The following is a 23,682-nucleotide window of genomic DNA, read 5'->3' on the forward strand; positions in this document are numbered from 1 at the left end:
GAGTAACCAGGCAATGCTAAGTGTTTTATCCTTAAGAACAACTGTAAGTGGCTTGGGTAATGGAGGTAGTTAGTAATATGGGTTACAATGGAATAAGCCATAGTACTCACCCTTCCATAGACTCAACAAATAGAGGTACTATAAATATAAGGAGTGGAAAAGTCAAGGAAGCAAGAATATTAGGAAAGTCAAACTCCTTTGAAATTTAACAAAAACAACAAATGGCTCAATAGGTCACATATAGAGTCAGGAGACAGAAACAAAAGATGGGACAGCCAAGGCTGACCTGGCCCATGGCTTTTTACCTGAAAGCTGGGGGCTTTTATTCCCCAAGGAACTGCTGCGACTAGATTTGCTGCCTTTGCTTTTAGTGGGTCGCCTTCTTCTCCCTGCAAGAGGGGCAGCTGGGGGAATAATGACAGCAGGGGGAACCTTGCCCAGTTTGGTATATAAAGATTCAATTTCATGCTTCTGGCGACTCTGCAGGTCTTGAATCTCTTTAAGATGTCTGTGAAAGATAACCAAACATGAATCAAAAACATTATAATCACTTTTGTTCAAATGAGATTTAACAACATATTCTTTAAACTCTATTCAAGTATTTACTTACTCATGAATCTTTCCCCCCTCAGTGTACTTAACGTAATTTCTTCTATTACCTTGAGATTCTAGTTTGTTACTTCATATTGTTTGGCCTCCATTATCCAAGCCAAATTCCAATAAGCTCCTAACCAACAAGTAGTTGATGATATGTTAGGAGAAAAGATTTCCTGATTTTTGAGGCATACACAGGAGTACTGAATTTGCTACTCTGGACCAGTGTGTCAAATATGATCTATAAAACTTGCCACATAATCTACATCCATTACTAGATTCATTTGGTAGACTATTAAATTAGGTTAATAATGATAAAAAGTGTTATTAAGAAAAACAATAGGGGCGCCTGGGTGGCGCAGTCGGTTAAGCGTCCGACTTCAGCCAGGTCACGATCTCGCGGTCCGTGAGTTCGAGCCCCGCGTCAGGCTCTGGGCTGATGGCTCAGAGCCTGGAGCCTGTTTCCGATTCTGTGTCTCCCTCTCTCTCTGCCCCTCCCCCGTTCATGCTCTGTCTCTCTCTGTCCCAAAAATAAATAAAACGTTGAAAAAAAATTAAAAAAAAAAATTAAAAAAAAAAAAAAAAAGAAAAACAATAATATAGTAATAATACAAAGGTACTGAAGAAGTTCTAGAAGTAGAAATGCTACGGGTCCTTATAAATACAAGACCTAATGAGAACTACATTGAGGAAACTAGCTTTTGCATAGCACCCTCTGTTTGAAAGAAATGAGATATAAGCATATTGCAGTGAAAAGAATACTAGGCACCAGGAGCTAGATCTTACTACGATTCTGCCATTATTCCTTTACAGAAGAAAATACACTTACTTTTCTCGTAGTCTTCGCAGCTCTAATTTTAAATCTTCATCTTCAATATCTGACTCATTGTCACTACTCATGTAAGAGGAGTTGAATGAATTACTAAGGCTCTGACTTAGATTCTGGATAGGGAGGCTCTTTGAGCTCAGCTGATGGGGGGAGTGTGGACTACCTGAACCATCATCCACATCCCTGCTTAGGAAGGCGGCCTCCAGGTCAGAAGATGGCCCATTCAGATGTGAAGGCTCTGACAGTTCAGGCTTTTCTTTCTTTGGTATCACAGCAGGGAGAACAGCTTGTTCCAAATCCATAAAAGGAGGAGATGCCATTGGTCCCTCTTTCTTTGCCTCAGCAATCTTGTCTTCAGTTCTTGATACAGAGAAACGACCTACTTTGTTCGTTGTAGTTGTCACCTGGAAGCGTCCTACCTTTGTAGGCTGCCCAGTTTCTGACTTTGCTCCCAAGGCAGGAGTTTTGTGGGCACTATCTGGCATATCTGATGAGATGCTACGGATCCCATTAGGCTCTGTCTTCACCAGGGTACTTTCTGGACTACTACTTGATAGTACTGAGGACTCTGAAGTGCTAGACTCAAAATGAACAGACTTTGCATCTTCTGACTTATTTTTACCCTCTTTTTGGACATCATCCATTGCAACTGAAACCTGATGGAAAGAGACAAAAGTGAGATTAAAAAACAAAATCCCCAATATTCAATTTTTAAAATGATAAAAAATTGAATTAAAATAATAAAAAAATTCAATAAAAAATTGAATCACTTTATTTCCCAGTCAGTATCTCTTTACATAAGCCCCTCCACCTTCACTGTGAAAATAAATGGAATACTATTATAGAGAACAAGATCTGTACTGAGATGTACAGATTAGATACAGATTCTCAGTGGCTGGCTAAGCTTACTAAGTTAATAATTTACCTCCAGATCTCATGTTATATACAAGACTTAGATTTATGTCTTTGTGGAAATATAAATAACAGGGAATGGAATCTTGAAGGTTGCCTGTGAATATGAAAACTACAAAGATTAAAGACAATGAATGTTAAATGCCAGCTAAGCTTCAAGAATCAACATAACTAAATGGGACCAAAAGGAGGATCCAGATCCTTGTTCTAATTTGTCCATGTATTATAAACTCAGCCCAGTACAAACTCTCAGAACCTCAGTTTACAAATGAGAAAAATATCAACTGCTATCCCCAACTCCCAGTGCTACCATGAGAATAACTGGAAAGCAGTTGTGAAAGTAGTAAAAAATAAAAAAATAAATCACTAGTTGGACCACCTGGGAAAAGAAAACGATGTATCACTTGATGTTGACTCAGTATTTTCATTTCAGAAATTAATCCTAAAAAATTGTCCTAAACATAGAAAATGTTTCCTGTTACATTACTTATTACGATAGAAAAATCTGAAACAACCTAATGACTAATAATAGGAGAATGGGTTAGGTGAACCAACTACTAGATTGGGAAAAAAAGCTATAAAATCTCATTCAGAAAAGCAGGGTCAATTGTACACACATGTACATAGAAAAAGGAATGAGGGGAAACACACCCTAAAAAGTAATCCTGGGTGGAGGAGGTAGGTAGGAAGATGGGGTAGACAGTATACTGTTTCTCTACTGTACTAAGTATTCTGCATTCCTTTAATTGGCATGTATTATTATTATTTTTTAAAGTTTACATATTTGTTTATTTCTAGCAATCTCTACATCCAATGTGGGGCTCACATTCATGACCCCAAGATCAAGAGTCACATGCTCTTCTGGCTGAGCCAGCCAGGTGCCCCAGAAGGTTTTTTTTTTTTTTAAACATGTATTATTTTTAAGAGGGTAAAATGATAAAGAACTATAAAAAAGATATATATCATCAAATTGGCAATTGTGTCCCAAAGGTAAGTAACAATTTTATTATATACCTATTCACCCCAAAGAGGAAATCAAGGCAAGGGAAAGTAATGGTCTTACCTGGAATCGTCCCATCTTAAAAACACCAGTTCCTGAACTAGTTCCTAGGACAGGACCTTCTGTGATTTGAGAAACTGAAACAAGTACATGGAGGAGAAAAAACTTAAGTTAGCATCTCGTTTTAGTTAGCTTCTTTTCCTTTTGGTCAGAAATACAGCAAAATAAAAGTACCTATGAGGTGAGAAAAATGGTCTGAGGCAAGGAAAATTTCTTTACCTTCTTTTCTCCTTGGGCTTTGTCCAAAAAGGAAAATAGTTATTATTTACTCTCCTTACTAGATACCTTTAGTCTGAAAGATACTGTTTGTGAAATACTGTCAAAGTCTGAAAATTTATCATTAGTCCTCTACTTTTCCTTGTACACATGTACAGATGATATGTTATTGTTTGCAGGAATAAAAGTTACATATAAGCAAAGCAGCTTCAAGGCTTAACTACAACATAAGAGATACTATAAAAACTAAGGTTAATGGGTAGTAAGAATTCAATTACTCATTCTTTAACTCAAAGATAAAAATAAATGAAGAGAATTATGAGATTTTACTTAGGATATCAAAGACGCATTTTTAAAATGAAAATCATCTATGACAACTTGGTTTATACAACACTTAGGCAAAAATCTTAGAACAGGAAGTACAAGGTGTCAGAATCACTGATAAATAGTTTTGAACAACTTTCAAGCCACCTAGGTCATCCTTTCTAAGGACAACCACTTGAGGTTTTTTTCCTAGAGATAATATAGACATATACAAGCATTTTCTTTATTTTATACAACTAGTAAGCTCAATTTTATACAACACTGATTTTGATATTTTTACAATGTATCTTAGCATTCCATATTGATTTCTCATTCTTTTTAATGGCTGCAGTGTTTTTTTTTTTTTTTTTAATTTTTTTTTTTTTTTCAACGTTTATTTATTTTTGGGACAGAGAGAGACAGAGCATGAACGGGGGAGGGGCAGAGAGAGAGGGAGACACAGAATCGGAAACAGGCTCCAGGCTCCGAGCCATCAGCCCAGAGCCTGACGCGGGGCTCGAACTCACGGACCGGAAGATCGTGACCTGGCTGAAGTCAGACGCTTAACCGACTGCGCCACCCAGGCGCCCCTGGCTGCAGTGTTTTATGTCTGTCTGTATGTATGCTATATGTATACAAAGTACCATATTTTATTTTATTTTTTTAAATTTTTTTTTTTCAACGTTTATTTATTTTTGGGACAGAGAGAGACAGAGCATGAACGGGGGAGGGGCAGAGAGAGAGGGAGACACAGAATCGGAAACAGGCTCCAGGCTCCGAGCCATCAGCCCAGAGCCTGACGCGGGGCTCGAACTCACGGACCGCGAGATCGTGACCTGGCTGAAGTCGGACGCTTAACCGACTGCGCCACCCAGGCGCCCCTAAAGTACCATATTTTAAACAGGCTTCTGTGGATGGACATTTAAGTTTTTCAGAACTTCTTGCTATTATAAGTGTTCTACCAAGTATTTTCTTATGAATCTGTGGAATACCTAAGAATGGATGTGCTGAATCATACCCATTTAAAACTTGGAGAGACATTACTAAATCGATCTCTAAAGAGGTTGTGTTAAGTCACTGGTGGCTATTAAACTTCTAAGTTTACCAATGAGAGGTTCAGAAATGCTATCACTTACTAGTCTTTTCTGTGATATGAATACCCACCACTGCCCAGTTTTTCATTTATCTTTGGACATCATGGCTTTTTTTTCCATGCAGAAAGTTTGGAATCTATTATTGCTTCTGTATCAGGGATCAGCAAACTATGATCATGGACCAAATTCAGCCCACAGCTTGTTTCTGTAAATAAATTTTATTAGACTACAGAGCCAAACTCATTCATTCACGTATGGCCTATGCTGTTTTTGGGTTACAATAGGAGATTCGAGTAATTGTGACAGAGACTATATGGCCAGCAAAGCCTGAAATGTACAACTTTCTGGCCTTTTACAGAAAGTTTGTTGATCCTACTTCAGACAGTTAAAAAAAAAAAAAAAAGAAAAGAAAAAGATTTCTTGTATGTTTTGTTACAGCACTATTTTACATTATCATTTTTCATCTTTGACCCATTTGGAATTTATGTTGGTCAAGGCTGGCATCTAAGCTTTCTTCCAGATGGTTGTCCAGTTGTCACAAAGCATTTATTGAAATATCCTAGCATTTTCTCACTGATTTAAAAGCCCACCTTTTTCATATTTCTTCTTTATAGTTTGTCCATTTCTAAACTTCTCTAGTCTGTTCCAATGATTTTTTTTTTAATGTTTATTTATTTTTTGGTGGGTGGGGAGGGCATGCACATGAGCGGGGGAAGGACAGAGACAGAGAGAGACAAGAGGATCCAAAATGGGCTTTTCAATGAAAGCAGAGAGCCCGATGCGGAGCTTGAACTCATGAACTGTGAGATCATGACCTGAGCCGAAATCAGACACTAACCAACTAAGCCACCCAGGTGCCCTTCCATTGATTTTCAAGTCACTTCTTTTAAAATGAGAGTGAATTCAGAATATAATTGCCTTGAAGATAATTTAGAGAGGTTTTAAGTGAAATTCAGAATTTAAGGAAGAAAGAAAAGATTTGAGTATTCAGGTAATCTTATTAATAGTTATACAGGGAAACATATGTAGGTGGTAGTGAGGAGAATGGATAAACTACAAAAGGAACAATATTAAGTGTTACACAAAAGCACACTGAATAAATACAGCTCATGTTTAATTATTTTCCCTTTTGAATATAAATGGTTCTAAGAGAAAAGGTGACAGCAAATAGAAGCTTTAAATTTCCTACTTTGTGGGGGGACTGGTGATGCAGTGAAGAGATTTACAACAAAATTCAGAAAAGAAGTAGCTGATATGAACTCATGACCAAGAGCATGCTCATAAAAGTTCTCATGGCAATTTTAAGTTGTTACAAAATCTGGAAATATGCTTTGCCAAGAGACTGTGTACAAACACGCCAATTCTAAAGACTCCAGAAATGGAAAAAAAATAATGTTTAAACTGATTACAATATATATTTGTATTTCTACCATCCATGCTAGTCAAGCTTATCTCTACCTCTATCTATCTAGTGTCATAAAAGCCAAGAGATTAAGGTAAATTAACTTTTATAAATAGGCCTGAATTTCCTTCTCTCTCTTAGCAAGGGTCTATCCTAGCTAATAACAAAGGGTCTTATTCCAAGAAACTATCATTACCTTTTGCATGCTAATATTACATGTTCCAAATATTAGTATTAAAGTTCCTAAGTTATGAAATATGTAAAATTGTTCTTTAAAACTGTTTCAAATACACCTACATTCTTAAGAATGTCTTTGAGATAGTAAACTCTAGAATCAATTATAAAGAGGACTGGAAATGGTATAACATAAGAGGAAGAAGGATGCTTCTCACCATCCTTCTGAGGCAGTGTTCCTGCTTCTGTAACTGCTGCTGGAGCCACCATGGACACAGGCTGCAAAACACATACACACAGATACCACAAAATCTTTAGCTTCAGTCACTCTTAAACTATTGCCATGCTGCCTTTCCTCTGGTTTTTATAAAGGGCAAAAGAAATATAGTATATGTGAAGAAACACTTGTGTCCAACAGAGTTTTCTTTTTTTTTTTAAGCCTAAAAGTAAGTCTGATGTTAAAAAAAAAACAAAAACAGAAAAATTTTAAGAAAAAATTCTGAGTTGCTTCTATATTGTTGTTTGCTTTTCTCATGGGATACTTAAGAGTATAACTTGGATAATAATAGAAAAAATAGTTTTAATCAGAACATTATTGTATCACAAGCTTAAAAGGAAGAAGTTAACTTTTAAAGCACAGCTTCCTCCAAAGCATAAATACAAAACCCATAGAATTCATCTATGGTATAATTCTAACCAGAGGCAAGACAAGAAAAGTACCTTTCAAATCAATAAAATATTTTCCACAGTTATACCACTGGGTCAGTGTTAATCTTAATCTGCTTTATTTCTGTTTGCTGGAATAAGCAAAGACTCTGAATTAATGCTTTTAACTCTGTAGGTGTTAAAGGTATTAATAGATTAGAGTATGTTTTAGGAATGTGATATATTAGGATTATGGAAAGATTTTGGCAAAATTTTCAAAGCTTACCCCAACTGTAGATGTCCCCACAACAGTCTCTGGACTAAGTGTTCTTCTCAATTGAGCATCAAGATCTTCCAGAGGTTGCTGGGACTGAACGAAACAACTACAATAAGTAGAGGTCTTTGGCATATTCAGAAGCACTACATATAGCTCATCTAAATAAGGAATACTCCTTGATGCTTTAGATTGACACAATGTAACATCTGTCTAGTCACTGAATATAAAACTCAATATATTAAATATTAACTTATATTGCTTGAATGATATGTCAATTTCCCAAGCCTTAGAGAAATTCAGTCATATTTATGTTTTTACAGTTTTGAAGTCTATGTTTGATGTTCCTTAAAGTGATACAAAAGTTTCTACCTGTCCTCTCTTTAAAAATATATTCTGGGGGTGCCTGGGGGACTCAGTTGGTTAAGTATCTGACTCTTGATTACAGCTAAGGTCATGATCTGATGGGTCATGAGACTGAGCCCCACATTATGCTCTGCACTGATAGCACAGAACCTGCTTGGGATTCTCTCTCTTCCTTTCTCTCTCTGCCTCTCACCCTGCTAGTAAATAAACTTAAAATATATATATTCTGAACAATGTATCAAGATATTTTGGTAGATTAATTTTTTTCTTTTTTCTTTTTCAGTTTGGTACATCTTTCTGAGAACTTGTCCTTATGAATAAAAGATGGCATTAATGTATTTGATCACTATCAAGGATATTATTCTTTTCTTTAGGTCTTAATCTATACTTCTTATACCCTATAAATGGCAGCAAAAAGGAACTGGAGGTCTGGGCATTCCAACCTGTTAACCAGGTCTTACCACCATTCATCACAAGGCCAGTAACTTTTTACTTTTGATACAGGCCATAATCCCACATCTATTTTGGCTTCTATCACTTATTCTTCTACAGCCTTCATTTATCCTTCTCCCTCTCTATATAGGCATTATCCACTAAACCTCACCTCCTCACATCTTATTTGCTGTTTCTCAGCACATTTGAGCCTGAATACGTGTCTGAATACATGTTTTTAATGAGAAAACAGGTGTAAAACCCCTAACTTACAGACTTTCACAATGTATTTTTTCCAAAATGTGGTGACTGATGGAGTTCTCTTTGGAGTTATTACTCTATCATGGCAAGTTCTTTATATTCTACTATACAGCTGTAGAAGTGATAAATTCAGACTTCTTGTGTTAGCAATTTATGTTTTTCTTCTATATAATTCTAAAATAAATTCCTGTTTTAGTTTCAATGTTTACTACTTTGCTCACGGCAGAAGCTTTTTCATGGTTATAATGGCTTCATAATAACTACCTTCCTTACGGGACTTCAACTAAATAAATGTGTGGGGTGGTGGGGTAGGGTAGAAAAGGGAAATGATAATTTAAATATTGCAGGCAATTCTGATCACCATTGGGTAGACCCAATGAGCAGATCTGAGTGTGAAACAGGAATCTCACATTCATGTCACTGCTCTCAGTTCCTGTATGAGTAATCTCATGCTAACTAAACTGTGTAGGTTTTGTATTGAAAGATAAAAGACATATTTTTCATGAAACATGACCCTTATATCCATCTATATTTAAGCCAATTACTTTATTTGTTGGTCACTGAAAGAAATGTCAAACATTAGAGAAAAAACTGGTTGACTGAACTCACAGAAAAGGGGCATTATCAGTTATCTTTTCCTAAGGAACTTTCAAAGTTAATTCTGATTACTTGTAATTTTTTACTTCCACAATGGTCTAGAGCCTAATCTCATTCATCAGATGCAATTTCACTATTCTAGAAAACTGTGAATGACAGGAGTTATATTTGTCTGGTAACATGTAAACCCTGCTATTTTCTTTCTTCATAAAATATGAAAAAATATTAATATCAAATGTGTTCTAGATGACTTGAACAAAAGAACCACGAAGCTTCTTACTTTAAATAAGGCCTGGATCATTAGCTATATACACTGTTTTAAGAGAAAGTTGTTACTAAGTCAAAACTAAAGAGGAGCCAGAAGCCAAGATCATGCAATGGAGAATTTAAATAAGCTTTGTGAAGGAAAAAGTAGGAGCACAAAAAGAAATCTGCCAAGTCTTGGGGCACCTGAGTTAGTGAAGGTCCTGGAAAAGGTGGCAGCTGCTCGCTGGGTGGAGTACCAGCTGGAAGTTCAGTACCCACTGGCAGCACCTACAGACAATGAAGGGAAATTCAAGTCCATGAGAAAGACTACATACTGGCCAGTAAATCAACTAATTCAAATGCAGAAATATAAGAATAAAATATATCTATAGTTAAGGCATGATTGTCATCTGGCTTATATTCTGGTATCTATCTTAAATAAAGGACATTATAACCATGATACTATTATGGGGTTACTACTACATACCAATAAAATGAATAGTAAAATTTAGTGGAAGGTTATTCCCTAGGGAAAACAGAATCAAAGGCTGTATGGACATGAGAGGCACAGTTATTCTTGAGCCACTGTTTTAGTACAGTATCATCAGGCTTTTCCTAAAACAAAGACTTTTCCGAGAAAACAATTCAGAAATAACCAAGGGGCAGGTCTGATAACAAAAGTCATCAGAAATCTAACACTATAAAGCAATTTGTACAGAGCCTCTATTACTGGCCGACTATAAAAAGAATTTTACAATCAATGGCAATGCAGAAAGATAAGTGAAGCACAGAATATAGTAGAAAAAACACAGCCTTGTTATTTGGAGAAGATCAGAGAGACTGAAGAGAGAATGAGAGGAAATCCACCATAGCGGAATTAGAAAACACGTTTTAGTTAACTTATTCCTAGGATTAGATTCTTTTTCCCTGTATATGAAATTCATCACCAACTTCCAGTTTTTGTACACCCCAAATTGTACACCTGTGGAACTGAAGCAAAGCAGAAAATCTGCTTCATTCTCACTGAAACAAAGATCATTGTAAATTGCTATTACTATGTATAATTGCTAGCAGAAGCATTTAGCTTCCTTTTGGGATACAGATTTCTTTAGCTGGTGCCAATGAGGAAGGAACGTCTGTATTTTACCTGATTATTATATAGCCTTAGAAAATCATGTAATATAATTAACCCCCAAATCTTGCCATATTCCAAAAAAAGGAGGTCTCTTGTGTTCAATGTATATATATCCTAAAATAATTTTCAATTTATTTAATAAACACTTAATGTCTACTATAGGCCAGGCCATCTTTATAACTACATTTCTAATTTGCAAGGCTGAGTTGAAAAAAGGCACTTACGGGGTTGGGGGAAAGAATAATCATATTTATCAAATTATTTCAAAACAAGAATCTTACTGGAGCTTTAGTTAAAGGTGGCTTTGATGGAGCAGTTCCAGCTTTCACTCCTGATGTAGTGCTGACTGGGGCGGACACATAGCTGACTGGGGTGGAAACTTGTCCAGGTGTGACCACTGGTATAACTGACAAACCAGTTGTCCCTAATGGCAAACTTGTTGGTGGTAAGCATGTACTTGTAGTAGAAGTCATGAGCTTGCTTGGTGCAACAGCAGTGGTTGGGATGCCTGGTGCGACAGTGGTCTCTACTACCAGTGATGTCTCCAGTGAGACAGATGCATGTTGGGCTCCAGATGAGCTGTGTTCACTAAAGAGAGACCGCAGCTTTTCCTCTAGAGTCTTTATGTCATCAATTCCAGGAGCCTTGGGCTGTGAGTCAGCATCTATTTCAGGACAGTGAGTGTGGGGCTGGTTGGGAAGTAAAGCTGGTTGAGGCTGACTATGAATTAGTGTCTGCTGCACAGCAGGCACACTGGCAACAGGTTGTACCAAAGGTGGGATACTAGGTACTTGGGGTAATAACGGTGTAGAAGTAGGTCCTGCTGCTTGAGGAAGGACAGGAGTAGAAGCTATAGCTGATGGGGTGACCAAAGGATGCACCCCACCAGGCTGAGAAACAGAACTAGATAATCCTGCTCCAGGGGAGGAAGATGATGATGCAGACAGGGACAAAGCCAATCCAGTTGTACTGCTATGAGATGTTTTATCTAGTGAGTGTGCACTAACCACCACTGTTTCAGCTAGAGTAGGAGCAGAGGTGCTGCTGCTCAGCTGAAGAGGCAGCTGGGAAGCTATGCTCGGGAATGGAGTGGTGGCAGCAATGGATGTTAACGTGGCTACCCCAGAAGTACTGCCTGTCGCTTGTTGAGATACTACAGGTGGAGGCTTAGCACCTGAGACAGCAGCACTGCCCGCAGCAGAGGCTAACGTTGAAACTGGTATAGATGGCAAAGTGCCTATGCTAGAAACAACACTCCCAGATGTAGAAGCCTGAACTGGCTGGGATGTTGTTGATATTGAGACAACTGTAGGTATTGTAACGCTTGAAACCACAGTGGAAAATACTGGTGATTCAGATATAGGAGGTACAGGGAGACCACTTGACGGTATCACACCTGTGCAGGTGGCAACTCCACCAATCCCTTTTTCAGTGGGCACTGGAATCTCAGACTGAATTACTGATGTGGACATGTCATTAAGAGGGCTGCTAGTTGCAGGGCCTGATATTGAAGGTGTGGCTGCTGCTGTGGTTGGGACTGCAGCAATGCTACTCATGGAAGGAGGTACTACTGGAAATGTTGGTCCTGTATGACTGAAGTTGGGAGGTGCTGTATTGGGCCCTTCTGTCATTTGGGCATGTCTGAGTTCAGAAAATGCCTGTTGTAGGCTAAGGGATGAAGCAGAATGAGACAAGTTCATTCCAGCGCCATGGGATGTTGAGGCAGCAACTGCAAAGGAGAATACAAAATTCATAATCAGTCCATTTTAATTTTTTTTTTTTCAACGTTTATTTATTTTTGGGACAGAGAGAGACAGAGCATGAACGGGGGAGGGGCAGAGAGACAGGGAGACACAGAATCGGAAACAGGCTCCAGGCTCTGAGCCATCAGCCCAGAGCCTGACGCGGGGCTCGAACTCACGGACCGCGAGATCGTGACCTGGCTGAAGTCGGACGCTTAACCGACTGCGCCACCCAGGCGCCCCAATAATCAGTCCATTTTAAAAGGGTAGATTCAAAATTGTCCTAACAATCTGTTTTTGGGTTACCAACACTGCCACATACCAAGAAGGTTTAAAACTTCTCCCGAGGAAATGACAGGCTTTTTCTAAAACAGCAGAGTAAAAGAGCAGTTTGATTAAAATAAGTTAGCTTGTATGAATATCTATTTCGAGGGTAAAAGAAAATTTTAAAAAATTTTCAAAAAAGAGAAAAAAGATAAAAAAAGAGCAACCTCAAAGCATATACAATAGTCCTAAATGGAGAAACAAAACATATTACTGTATCTACGTATTATTTATTACACAAGCTGTATCTAGGGTGGCTGTCCTTTCTGGCTCTTGTTCTTTAATCCTCTCTATTCATCCTCTATTTTGCTCCTCCATGTTTGCCTGTTGATTATAATCTCAATTTTCTACTCTTCTTTATTGTCTATGTCATCATTTGAATTACTGCTTGATGACCAAGCTTCCAATATAGCAGAGATGATATGGGATTGATAGAGGTTTGTGGTAGAAGCAATTCCTTACCTGTATCTGATATTTCACCAGTGAAAAGTTTTGATTCTCGTAATCGGCTTTCTGGCACAGGACTCACTATAAACCGTCTTCCAGCAGAATGAACAACTTGAGTTAAAGAACTGGTAGGAATGCCTGTAAAAAGAAACCATTTAACTGCATTATCTATATATTGTCACCAACATGAAGCTTTAAGATTTCATTAGTATAAAATTTCTTAGGTCAAAGCTAAAAGCAAACATGGAAAGGAAAGAAATTCACCTATTTGCTGTGGCATAGAAGATGCAGGAATTGGTTGTTTGAATTCTCCTTCCAATTTCTACAACAAACAAAAGTGACCAAATTCATTCTCATACACAATCTTTCCCCCCACCACCCCTAAACACAATCTTAAAGATTGGGCAAAGCAATTGGCCCCAGGCAAAGAGGACATAAATATTTGATAATTTTAGCCATTGATGTAATGTGGTATCATTGAACATGTTGCATGGCAAATTTAACACTATAGCAATATTTTAAATAAACAAAGCTTCACTATGGGAATGCTGAACTTACTTGAGAACCTGCAAAGCCATAGTCATCCTTTCCCTGTAGACTCTCCAATCCCTGGTCACCCTCTGGTTCCACACTGACGTCCTCGCTGAGCATTTCATCAGCTTTTTCAATAATTTCTCGTACTTGATCCACAAAGGACTCTCTCTCTATTGCTAAGATAAAGTCATTGTTCACCTGTAAAAGAAATGTGATGTCAGTCTGATTAGTAGAGTGTTATTCATGTTTTAAGTCATTCCAATTGCCACTTTTGTAACTTCTGCCCTATCTGCACACCACCTGTACTATTATTCATTGATATGTAAGTTAATTCTTCAACACTTAGACAGGTCCTAGACAAAAATATCTCTAAATCACAGGTTTGGTGTGCTAATTATATTCACGTTGAAATAAATACAGAACTGTCAAAACAGATAACAAAATATTGCACATTTGCTTAGGGCAGTGGTTATTAAAAAAGTACTAAAGCAAAATTTGGAACTCCAAATGCAGACATACCATAATTGTTGCTATCTCCTCAGGATTGTCACCATCTAAATCGAATCTGAATGTAACCATTTTCCGATTATGAGTCTCTAACTGACATTCTACTACCCGGTCCCCTTTATTTGAAACCTAAAAAGAAAAAAAAAGAAAAAGTACTTCATATCTCAGAAGCCATATTACATATTATTCCATTACTAAATTTGAGAAAGTAATGCAGATTATCACTTGAACTTAAGCCTGATGCTACCACCATTCCCTGAAGACTTGTTGGTATTTACCTCTTAAACTGGTAGCAAGAAAACGTTAAGAAAATATTGGCCTTTGAGCTATTTCCTCATCTTCCACTGAAGGGTCTGGAAGGAGTGTAAAGTCTCTGTTCTACAAATTAAAACTTTTTCTAAAAGGTGGATAGTGCCTTACCATAAAAATATGGAATTTAACAGTATTATTTGGGTGATTAGAAAATTCTAAACTTTCATAACTATACCTGAGCCTTAGAAATATTTAAATGACATTAAGTAACTATATGAAACTCACACAGTAGCAATACTTACATTCAAAATTCTCAATTTTGGACGTGAGGACTTTTCATGACGAGAGCGACTTCTTACAGATTTTCGATAATGCCGTTTTGTAGTTCTCCCTTCATGCCTTCCACTGGATGATGGGACATTCTCATTGCCATCACTCATTCCTGAAGCAACATCTGAATGTGCACTTCGAAAAATAAAGTTCAGTGTTTAAAGGTTTGATGTTCTGAAGTTTTATACCACTTACCAGTTAAGGAAGGAGAATTTTACTTTTACATACCTGTCTATAGAAGAGACCAAAGTGGTAGGTTGTGCCTGTGCCACTGGAAGTGGCTCTGGAGGAGCAACTTGAGAGACTCCCTGAGTACTCTGTAAATAGAAAGGATAATGGAAGTCTTGGCAGTAATACATTTTATTTATTATTCATCATCTCCAATAAGCTATACTTTTTTTTTCTTATCCCCCCCAAGTCCTAGAAGCACTAAATTTACTAGTAATTCTCAATATTCAGCATCTAAAGACAGTGGTCTTAAAATTCCAAAGGAAGTTTCTAAAGCTAAGTCTCGGTATAGACTGCATGGTGTGACATCAGCCGACATAGCTGCTAGGGAGTGAGAAAGTACAACTTGCATGCAGCCAGCATCTTCCTAGAAGTGTGCAACAGGACAGGCAGAGCAAAGTGCAAAGATGATTCCTATCTTTCTCCTAATAGGGCAAAAATGATTACTGGGAGCACAGCAGGATAAGATACTTTTATGACTGCCATGGCAAGAATTTGTGAAAGGATTAAGAATAATGACTAAAGTACTAGCTAGAGAAGTGAAGTGCTAATAGGGTTAATCTTCTCCAAGGCACACTCACTTCCCAACAGAACAGCCAGTGGCAACAAGGCCCCCACAATGGCATTTCATTCTGCTGGAAGAAAAAGTCATTTAGAAGTTAGTTTGAAAATAGTCTCCACATGAGTTCTAAACAGGGGAACCTTATGTTTCTTCTTTGTCATTTTTATCCCATTGTGTGTGTGTGTGTGTGTGTGTGTGTGTGTGTGTGTGTGTGTGTGTGTTTTATATATAAACATGCAGTAATTCCATTTACCTCCAGAGCTGCTTGCTGGGAGGATGTAGTGGGGGCTTGTTGTGCTAAACTCACTGCTGGCTGAGACACTTGAACCTGTCCTCCTATACTGCCCACAGGAACCAAAAGGTTTGATTCCACAAAAGGCTGCACCACTGTAGGAAAGTAACCCGGTGTAGCCAGTGCTTCTGTCGGCATGGGAGGGGATAGGACTGTAGAAGGGATGCAAATAGAAGCCACGCTGGAAGTGGGAGCAATATTTGAATCTCCTGGGTATTGTGGTGGCAGTCGAGGTGGGAAGCCCTGTGACAGAAATGAGGAAGGTGAGTTAGTGCAGGTTGGGACATCAAATTAGCAAAACAGCAAGACATGCACAAAAAACCAACCAACCAACCAAACAAACCAACAAAAAAACCCAACAAAAAACGAAAGCACATAGTAAAGAAGAATAGTAGTAGTCCCATCTCTTTCTAATAATTTAAAGAAGATTTAAAGATGATTCTTGAAATGAAATGGTATACTGGTTTCAATTTAGGGGACGGGACTCTACAACTACACTTTAAATTACTGGTTTTTCTCCTCTTTCAGATTTAAATAGGAGGAACAAACTAATTCCTTCTAGAAAAATATCAGTTTTCTAGCCAATCTAAAGTGGGAGAATGCAAAAACTCTTCAAGGTAATCATTCTAGTCATATCAAGACAGGCTAATCTGAAGCTTTTTATTGGTACCATGTTGGCAACTCTATTTACCTTACCTATAAAAAAAAAAAAGTAGCCTGATGTACTTACTCTCTTATTAGCCATATCTAGCATTTAGTCAGCTTACATCAAATATTGAGAGAACCATCTTCCTCCAAGGAAGTGTCTTGAGAAAAATGGAAATGAATCATTCAACATTACTATCCTATCTTTTCTCTGAATTTTACTGTATTAGCTTCTCTAGTTGAGATCAGCTACACTTTTGTTACTGCTAGTTATTTTGACACTCAACTATTAGGTTTTCAAGTCCTTGATGGTTTACTATTAGAACCAAACCCTCTGGTGCCCTCCTTTTTGCTAGCCAAAACAATACCTGGTATAGAACATCTCCAGAGGGAAGTGGAACCTCAGCAGCTTGTCCAAGGTTAGCTGGTATTCCCATGGACTGAACTGCTGGTTGCAGGAGCTGTGGGTGAACCTGACTTGGCAGCTGAGTCACAGGCTGCAGAAGGGTTGGAAGCTGACTAGGAAGCGCAGTTGGTCCCCCTGGGATCGCAGCTGCCGTAGCAGATGAGGCCAAGGTGAGCAGAGGCTGATTAACGCCAGCTGCCATTGTAACGGGAAGGGATGAGAAACCTGTCTGAGCCACAGACACATGAGGAGTTGATATGGGAATTTGAGAGACAGGATACTGGGGGTGTAAGGAAGTAGAGAGTGGCTGTCCCAGAGGGAGGAAATGAGCACCAGAGTGGACTGGAACAACTGAGGGTTGTGTCGCAACTGGGATCTGAGGTTCGCCTTGGATAGCTGGTACTGGCTGGGAAACTGGAAGCTGGGAAGGTAAAGAAAAACAAAACAGACAGACTTAAAAAAAAAAAGAAAAGAAAAGAAAAGAAAAAAGCAAGGCTGCCAAAAGCAAGATTTATGTGTTAGCCAAAAAGAAGGAAAAAAAAACCAAAAACCCAAACCTGCATACATTAGTTTAAGTTAATGTGCCACACAAGAATAGGGAAAGGATAACAGGAGACAGAGAGGCTGACAGACCGGCTGTTTCAAATCTTTTGTTGTAGGAAATTTTACTAATGTTTCATTGTTCGACAATAAAAGAAGACACTTCCGAAAGCAGAGTTTGTTTTTTTACAGCTCTATTTAGACATATTTCACATACCCTAATCCATTGGTATATTTGTTGTCACTACATCTATGACTGCTATTATAGTAGTTACTGATTTTCAAATGAAATTCCTTCTTACTGGAATTAGATTTCAATCTGTATTGCTTCTACAATTCTTTATTTTTTTTATTTTTATTTTTTGCTTCTACAATTCTTAAGTCTAACACTGGCCAATGAAAGTAGGTATGAGTACCATATTTCACTGACTCTAGGATGGAATCATCCCTCTCTACCACCTGGTCATTTTAACCTTTGTGAAACTAAGATATATCTTACAATTAATGGTGTGTCAGTACTTGGTTACATAACATAATGGTGCATTTGACAACTGACAGTATCTCAGATGCGATGAAATACGACAGAAACAATACATTGTGCCAAAATACAAGGACAACAAGCCCCAACGTTAAAGTTGAAAATAGGTCATCCAGTAGAATATACCTTCAAAAGGGCACTTTTCAAGTGATTCAAAGGACGACTCAGAACAACAAAACATGATTCCATATAAGGGGTTTTTATGACTTACTGTCAGTAGGCAATGAAAGAGGAAAAAAATGCATAAATCTGCATGAAAAATACAGCATAGTTGTAAACCTAGAATAATTAGATATAGCTAACTCAATTCTAGAAAATGTCATAGGTTCAGTTACCAAAGCACTGTTACTTAACCCACCAGTTCTAATACTTGTCCAACTGACTTCAGACTGATAAACCTAAAAGTTAAGCATTTTTGGATTGTGAATGCTGTCAGTATGTACCTATTTACATTAACCAATTCATGTGCACAAAAGGAACAATTGTCAATTCATTTTTGTGGTGAAAATAACCAACTTTGGTATTTCAACATTAGAGAAGAGAGAAGCCTATCCATGAGAAAATACAAGTTACATGGAGATTCCATTTAGCATCTATTTAGAAATGAAGAGCTACCTGTTTTCCAGATGATACTTGAGGCAAGACCTGTGGAGTCTGAGACTGACTGACTGGCTGTGCAGTAGTGGCCTCACTGGAGGTTGATGTCTGTGGAAGTGAATACTGCACTGTCTGTTGAGGAGGGGCAGTCTGCTGTACTCCCTGCTGCTGAAAATAAAGTATAATTATTCAGTTTTGTTTCAAGTCATTAATAGCATGATTCTAAGGAAGTACGTTTGCTTAAAGCCTTCTGTATCTATAAATGACAATATTAGTAATCAAGACATACACAAACCCAAATTCATCAATTCCCCTTCACACATTTATTTCTTTTTCCTCTGGTGTTCTTTATTTGTGATGGTACCACGAAGAGCAATTAACCAATGTTTCAGAATTTGAGTCACTACTGGTTCTTCACCTATCATCCCCCTTACCCCAACAGTAGGTCATTCATAAAGATCTTTAGATAACATATCCAAATAGGTCCTCTCTCCTCTAATATCTCCTTCTGGTTTTTCCCATTTTTTTGATATCTGTTCTTACTTTGGTCCTATATTAAGCAAATCCAATCTCTTCCCTTTAAGCTCTTTCTCTTATTGTATTTTTGCAACCGTGTAATTAATTTGCTTGAAGAATAGCTCTGATTACAGCCACAAAATAGAAAAACACTGAATGTGGAATTTTAGCTTTACCATTTACTAGTTGTAATACCTTAGAGACTGCTCATTTTACTGCCAAAAAGATACTTCCTTCTTTGAAAACAAGGACACAATCACTCAATTCAAAGCAGGGCAAAGGAGGGGCGCCTGGGTGGCGCAGTCGGTTAAGCGTCCGATTTCAGCCAGGTCACGATCTCACGGTCCGTGAGTTCGAGCCCCGCGTCAGGCTCTGGGCTGATGGCTCGGAGCCTGGAGCCTGTTTCCGATTCTGTGTCTCCCTCTCTCTCTGCCCCTCCCCCGTTCATGCTCTGTCTCTCTCTGTCCCAAAAATAAATAAAGGTTGAAAAAAAAAAAATTAAAAAAAAAAAAAAAAGCAGGGCAAAGGAATAAGTGACATTTAGGAATCAACCACATGTTAGGCATTCTGGTTTAATACATCTAAACTTAATGTATGGTACATAATTGTACTCCCAATACTAAATTTTGTAATAAGTTAATGGCCCCCTCTGGCCTAACAAAAATCTGAACTTCACAAATGACTTTCAAGACTCTCTAATGTCTCTAAGTAATTTAAAATTGTTTTGGGGGCGCCTGGGTGGCGTAGTCGGTTAAGCGTCCGACTTCAGCCAGGTCATGATCTCGCGGTCCGTGAGTTCGAGCCCCGCGTCGGGCTCTGGGCTGATGGCTCAGAGCCTGGAGCCTGTTTCCAATTCTGTGTCTCCCTCTCTCTCTGCCCCTCCCCCGTTCATGCTCTGTCTCTCTCTGTCCCAAAAATAAATAAAAAACGTTGAAAAAAAATTTGTTTAAATTGTTTTGGTTAACACAAAACAACAGCTGCTTGTAATAAAAATTTTTAACCAACGTATCAGATCGTTAAGTTAAATGAAATATCCTAACCCCGTTTCTCTAGAGGCAACCACTATCAATGGTTTGGTCATCACCTTTATGGATTTTTTTCTACATATAACTGGTCATTTACACACAATTACATATTGAAACAAAAGCATGTTCATTCTATAAATACAGTTCTCTAACATGCTATTTTCATTTAACTTATCAATGGCATCAATATCCTAATGATGAACATTTTGGTTGATTTTTTTTGATACTTAAAATAATGCTACAACCAGTAGCTTTACATATGTCCTGGTCTATACAACTAACTAGATACTGCTGGTAAAAAGATATACTATTTGTTTAAAAGTATATGTATACATAAAAACTTGAGATTTAACTGACATATAATGATTTAATATAGGTGTATATTGTGAAATGATCACCAGAAGAAACCTACTTAACATCTATCACCACACAGTTACAGTTTTTTTCTTGTAATGAGAACTTTTAAATTTTAAGATCTACTCTTTTAGTAACTTTCAAATGTACAATACCATAGCAATTGTAGTCACTATGCTACACACTGCATTCCCAAGACTTACTTATTTTTATTTGTTTTATATATATTATGATCCTGACCACCTTAATGAACATCCTAGATTTTGTTAGGTGATAATCTGTAAATATTTTTGTTCTCCTGATACTTATTTCTTACTTTGCTCTCACTGTATCAATTAAAATCACCCCCCAAAATGCTGACACACAATGATGACAATAGTAGTGTTTTTTTCTTGTTTCTGATAATGTATTCTTATTTTAACTTAAATCAGGAACAACTGGCTACTGATTATATAACATTTATTTTCAAAAACTAATAAGATATATATATCCAAATATAAGGCAACTCTGATTATAAAATAATTTTCCATATTTTCACCGAGAAAGGAGAATAAAAAACTAGAGAATCTTTTTGGTCAACTTGAATATATTTTAACTGTAAGGAATTCACACTGAAACGTCTACCATTATCTGAGTCATTAATTTACATCTCTAAATAAGATGGCACACTTACATAAATATATTAACATATATTTACTTACATATATTAACTTATATATTATATATATAATATGTGTTATATATTAACTTATATATAATATAATATATTAATATTGCTCCGCCTCCCTCATTCAAACTCTTCCCACATAATAAACCAGTCTCTTTATCTTCACTGGAGCTATACTACAAAGGCTCTAGTTTTCTGGAGCATAGTGTAATACTTTCCCTGTAAGTTGTGTAAAATTTTCAGTGACAAGCATCATAAATAGCATTAGGACAGCTGGATTTTTTTGCTTTTGTCATAACTTACAGGTTCATATTCATGTAATCTTTGTATTACCTCCTTACAGTGACCTTTGAATAAGTTGTTCACAATGACAATAGAACCTGGAATAGTGAAGTTGCTCCCTTAAGAATAAGGACCAAATCTATATTTAATTTCTTAGCTTTTATTTTAAAACCAGTTCTGTCAGATGTTGTCTATAAACATCTCCAACTACATATACTTATTTTAAGGTCCTTACAAGCACATGTTTTCACCAGTTTTATTTTATTCCATTAACAGTTTTTTGCTTATTGTTCAAAATAAAGGAGAGTGAAAGCCCGTAATGTGCAAATATGATAAAAATTTCAATATGTTGATTTCCTTCTTTACTAAGAGAAAGGGAAAAGTTTGAGGAAAAAAATATACCACTTTACAGATGAGCATATGCTTAATTCTCTCTCACTTCTATCAATGCAGAACCAAGCTTACATCAAGATGTGGATTCAATCAACTTTTTTATGAACCTATACCTTTACTTACTTGTGTTCTAGCTAGACTGAACTAAAGGTTTCTGTTCTCACAGTTTTCTATCTTTGTTGTTTTCTACCTTGCTTATACTGACCCCCCCCCCCCACCACTTTGGCCTAGAACACTCTTTATTCTTACATGAGTTTAACTCACAATCAGAGTTCAGTTCAAATGCCATCTCTTTCATAAAGCCTTCTTGATATTCCCCTCCCTGCTTGAAAGAGATACAATTTCTCTCCTTTGGTGGCATAATTGGGATGCAGTTAAGTGGTGAGTTGTGGAGTCAGACTACTTGGATTTAAATTCTGTTTCGACCTCTTATAAGCTGTGTAAGCTTGGATAAATTACTCATCTTCTCCAGATCTTACCTTAGCTCTCCCATCTGCACAATGAAAATAATGACAGTATACTTACAGGGTTCATACAAGGATTAAATAAAAATACAGGTAAAATGCTTTGCACATTGTATATAATCTTAACTATTATGCTTATTTGTTTTGTAGGAGTTGACATATATGTTTACTAGATTACTTAGGCTCTTTGAAAGTAGTCATACCGGATCCATCTTGACCCTCAGTGCCTATCTAGCACATGGTCCTTGGGAGCATGAACTCAGTTAGGAAAAAAAATCTGTTTAATTACTGGTGTGTGTGTGTGTGTGTGTGTGTGTGTGTGTGTGTGTGTAAAAAAGAGAGAGAGAGAGAGAGAGAGAGAACTGTTGAGAAATAACCGTTTTATAGACATGTACCATCACTCTGCTTAAAATAAGAGTGACAGGCACATATGCCAATTATACCTTAGAGTATTTAGGGAGAAGTGGCACCCCTGGGTAGGCCAGGAATAGATGGTCATCTTTTTGTGCACAATCTCACTGGCTAATAAACAACACTTCAACCAAATAGGTATTGTTTAGCACAGCAACTTGGAAACATGTTTTGTATAAACCTGCCTCATGAAACCAGTTCAAATAGCCTATACAGACTATGTACTATCTATTGAATAAGGAAGGGTGCTTGATGGAAAAAATGTTCATGAGCCTCAGTTGAACACAAAGAAATACCTGAAGATTCAATGGAAGAAATAATAATAAGAAGAAATAATATTAGTAGTAGTATAAAAATTAATCATAAAATAAAATATAAAATTATTATTGGCTCTATTATTATTATTTTACTTATTTATTTATTTATTTATTTATTTATTTATTTATTTATTTATTTATTGAGCTATAAGAGAGTGAGCGTGAGTGGGGGAGAGGGGCAGTGGGAGAGAGCAAGAATCTTAAGCAGGCTCCATACTCAGTGCAGAACCCGACACAGAGCTCGATCCCATGACTATGGGATCATGACCTGAGCCAAAATTAAGAGTCAGATGCTTAAATGACTGAGACACCCAGGTGCCCCTGTAACAAATTATTAAGTAAGGTGGTTTATGGCATACATGGCAAAGAGCTACTAAGTTTTCTAGTAGGAGGAAGCTATTTTTGGAACCTCATTAAGATACACATACCACTACAAGGGACTCTTGATCAAAACATGAAAAAAGCAATCCCTTATTGGTTACAGTCCAGAAACCCAAGGAATAAAGTAAATTTCAGCTAAAGGACATTTCCCTTCTCACTCTAATAAAATTAGAGATATGGTTTCCGAAGGCAGGGTTGGAAACCGACAGTATAAAAAAATGAAACTCACATCTAAAAATAAACTCCACCCATATAGTACAGAGACAGAGCTTATAACCTTTAAAAAAAAAAAAAAATGAAATCCTAGTAGCTGAAACAAATAAATGCAGATTCTTGAGTACCTCTCCAGAATCATAAGTCCCTGCAGAACTTTAATGTAGAAAAAAAA

At 37.2% G+C, this 23,682-nt stretch overlaps 1 protein-coding gene across 7 annotated transcripts in view; it reads right to left on the reverse strand.

Annotated features, from left to right (window-relative positions):
• Positions 1 to 23,682, reverse strand: part of WNK1 (WNK lysine deficient protein kinase 1) — a 163,271-nt gene that overhangs the window by 11,253 nt on the left and 128,336 nt on the right. For 2 of the 7 annotated variants that reach the window (XM_047065532.1, XM_047065528.1), the window contains 15 exons: positions 18,503 to 18,652; positions 15,720 to 16,001; positions 14,905 to 14,993; positions 14,649 to 14,811; positions 14,107 to 14,223; positions 13,612 to 13,785; positions 13,318 to 13,375; positions 13,069 to 13,191; positions 10,822 to 12,269; positions 9,610 to 9,693; positions 7,516 to 7,599; positions 6,803 to 6,863; positions 3,399 to 3,472; positions 1,424 to 2,079; positions 306 to 508 (listed from right to left, as the gene is read on the reverse strand). In XM_047065532.1, coding sequence (XP_046921488.1) covers positions 306 to 508; positions 1,424 to 2,079; positions 3,399 to 3,472; positions 6,803 to 6,863; positions 7,516 to 7,599; positions 9,610 to 9,693; positions 10,822 to 12,269; positions 13,069 to 13,191; positions 13,318 to 13,375; positions 13,612 to 13,785; positions 14,107 to 14,223; positions 14,649 to 14,811; positions 14,905 to 14,993; positions 15,720 to 16,001; positions 18,503 to 18,652 — 3,766 coding nt within the window. Of the gene's footprint in view, positions 1 to 305; positions 509 to 1,423; positions 2,080 to 3,398; positions 3,473 to 6,802; positions 6,864 to 7,515; positions 7,600 to 9,609; positions 9,694 to 10,821; positions 12,270 to 13,068; positions 13,192 to 13,317; positions 13,376 to 13,611; positions 13,786 to 14,106; positions 14,224 to 14,648; positions 14,812 to 14,904; positions 14,994 to 15,719; positions 16,002 to 16,771; positions 17,231 to 18,502; positions 18,653 to 23,682 lie in introns of all 7 variants that reach the window. The other 5 variants (XM_047065526.1, XM_047065525.1, XM_047065527.1 and 2 more) reach the window with 5 other exon arrangements.

Source organism: Lynx rufus, unplaced genomic scaffold (assembly GCF_022079265.1).
Source record: "Lynx rufus isolate CCGP_SWC_20201006 ecotype Redwood Valley unplaced genomic scaffold, mLynRuf1.p SCAF_7, whole genome shotgun sequence".
Lineage (NCBI taxonomy): Eukaryota > Metazoa > Chordata > Mammalia > Carnivora > Felidae > Lynx > Lynx rufus.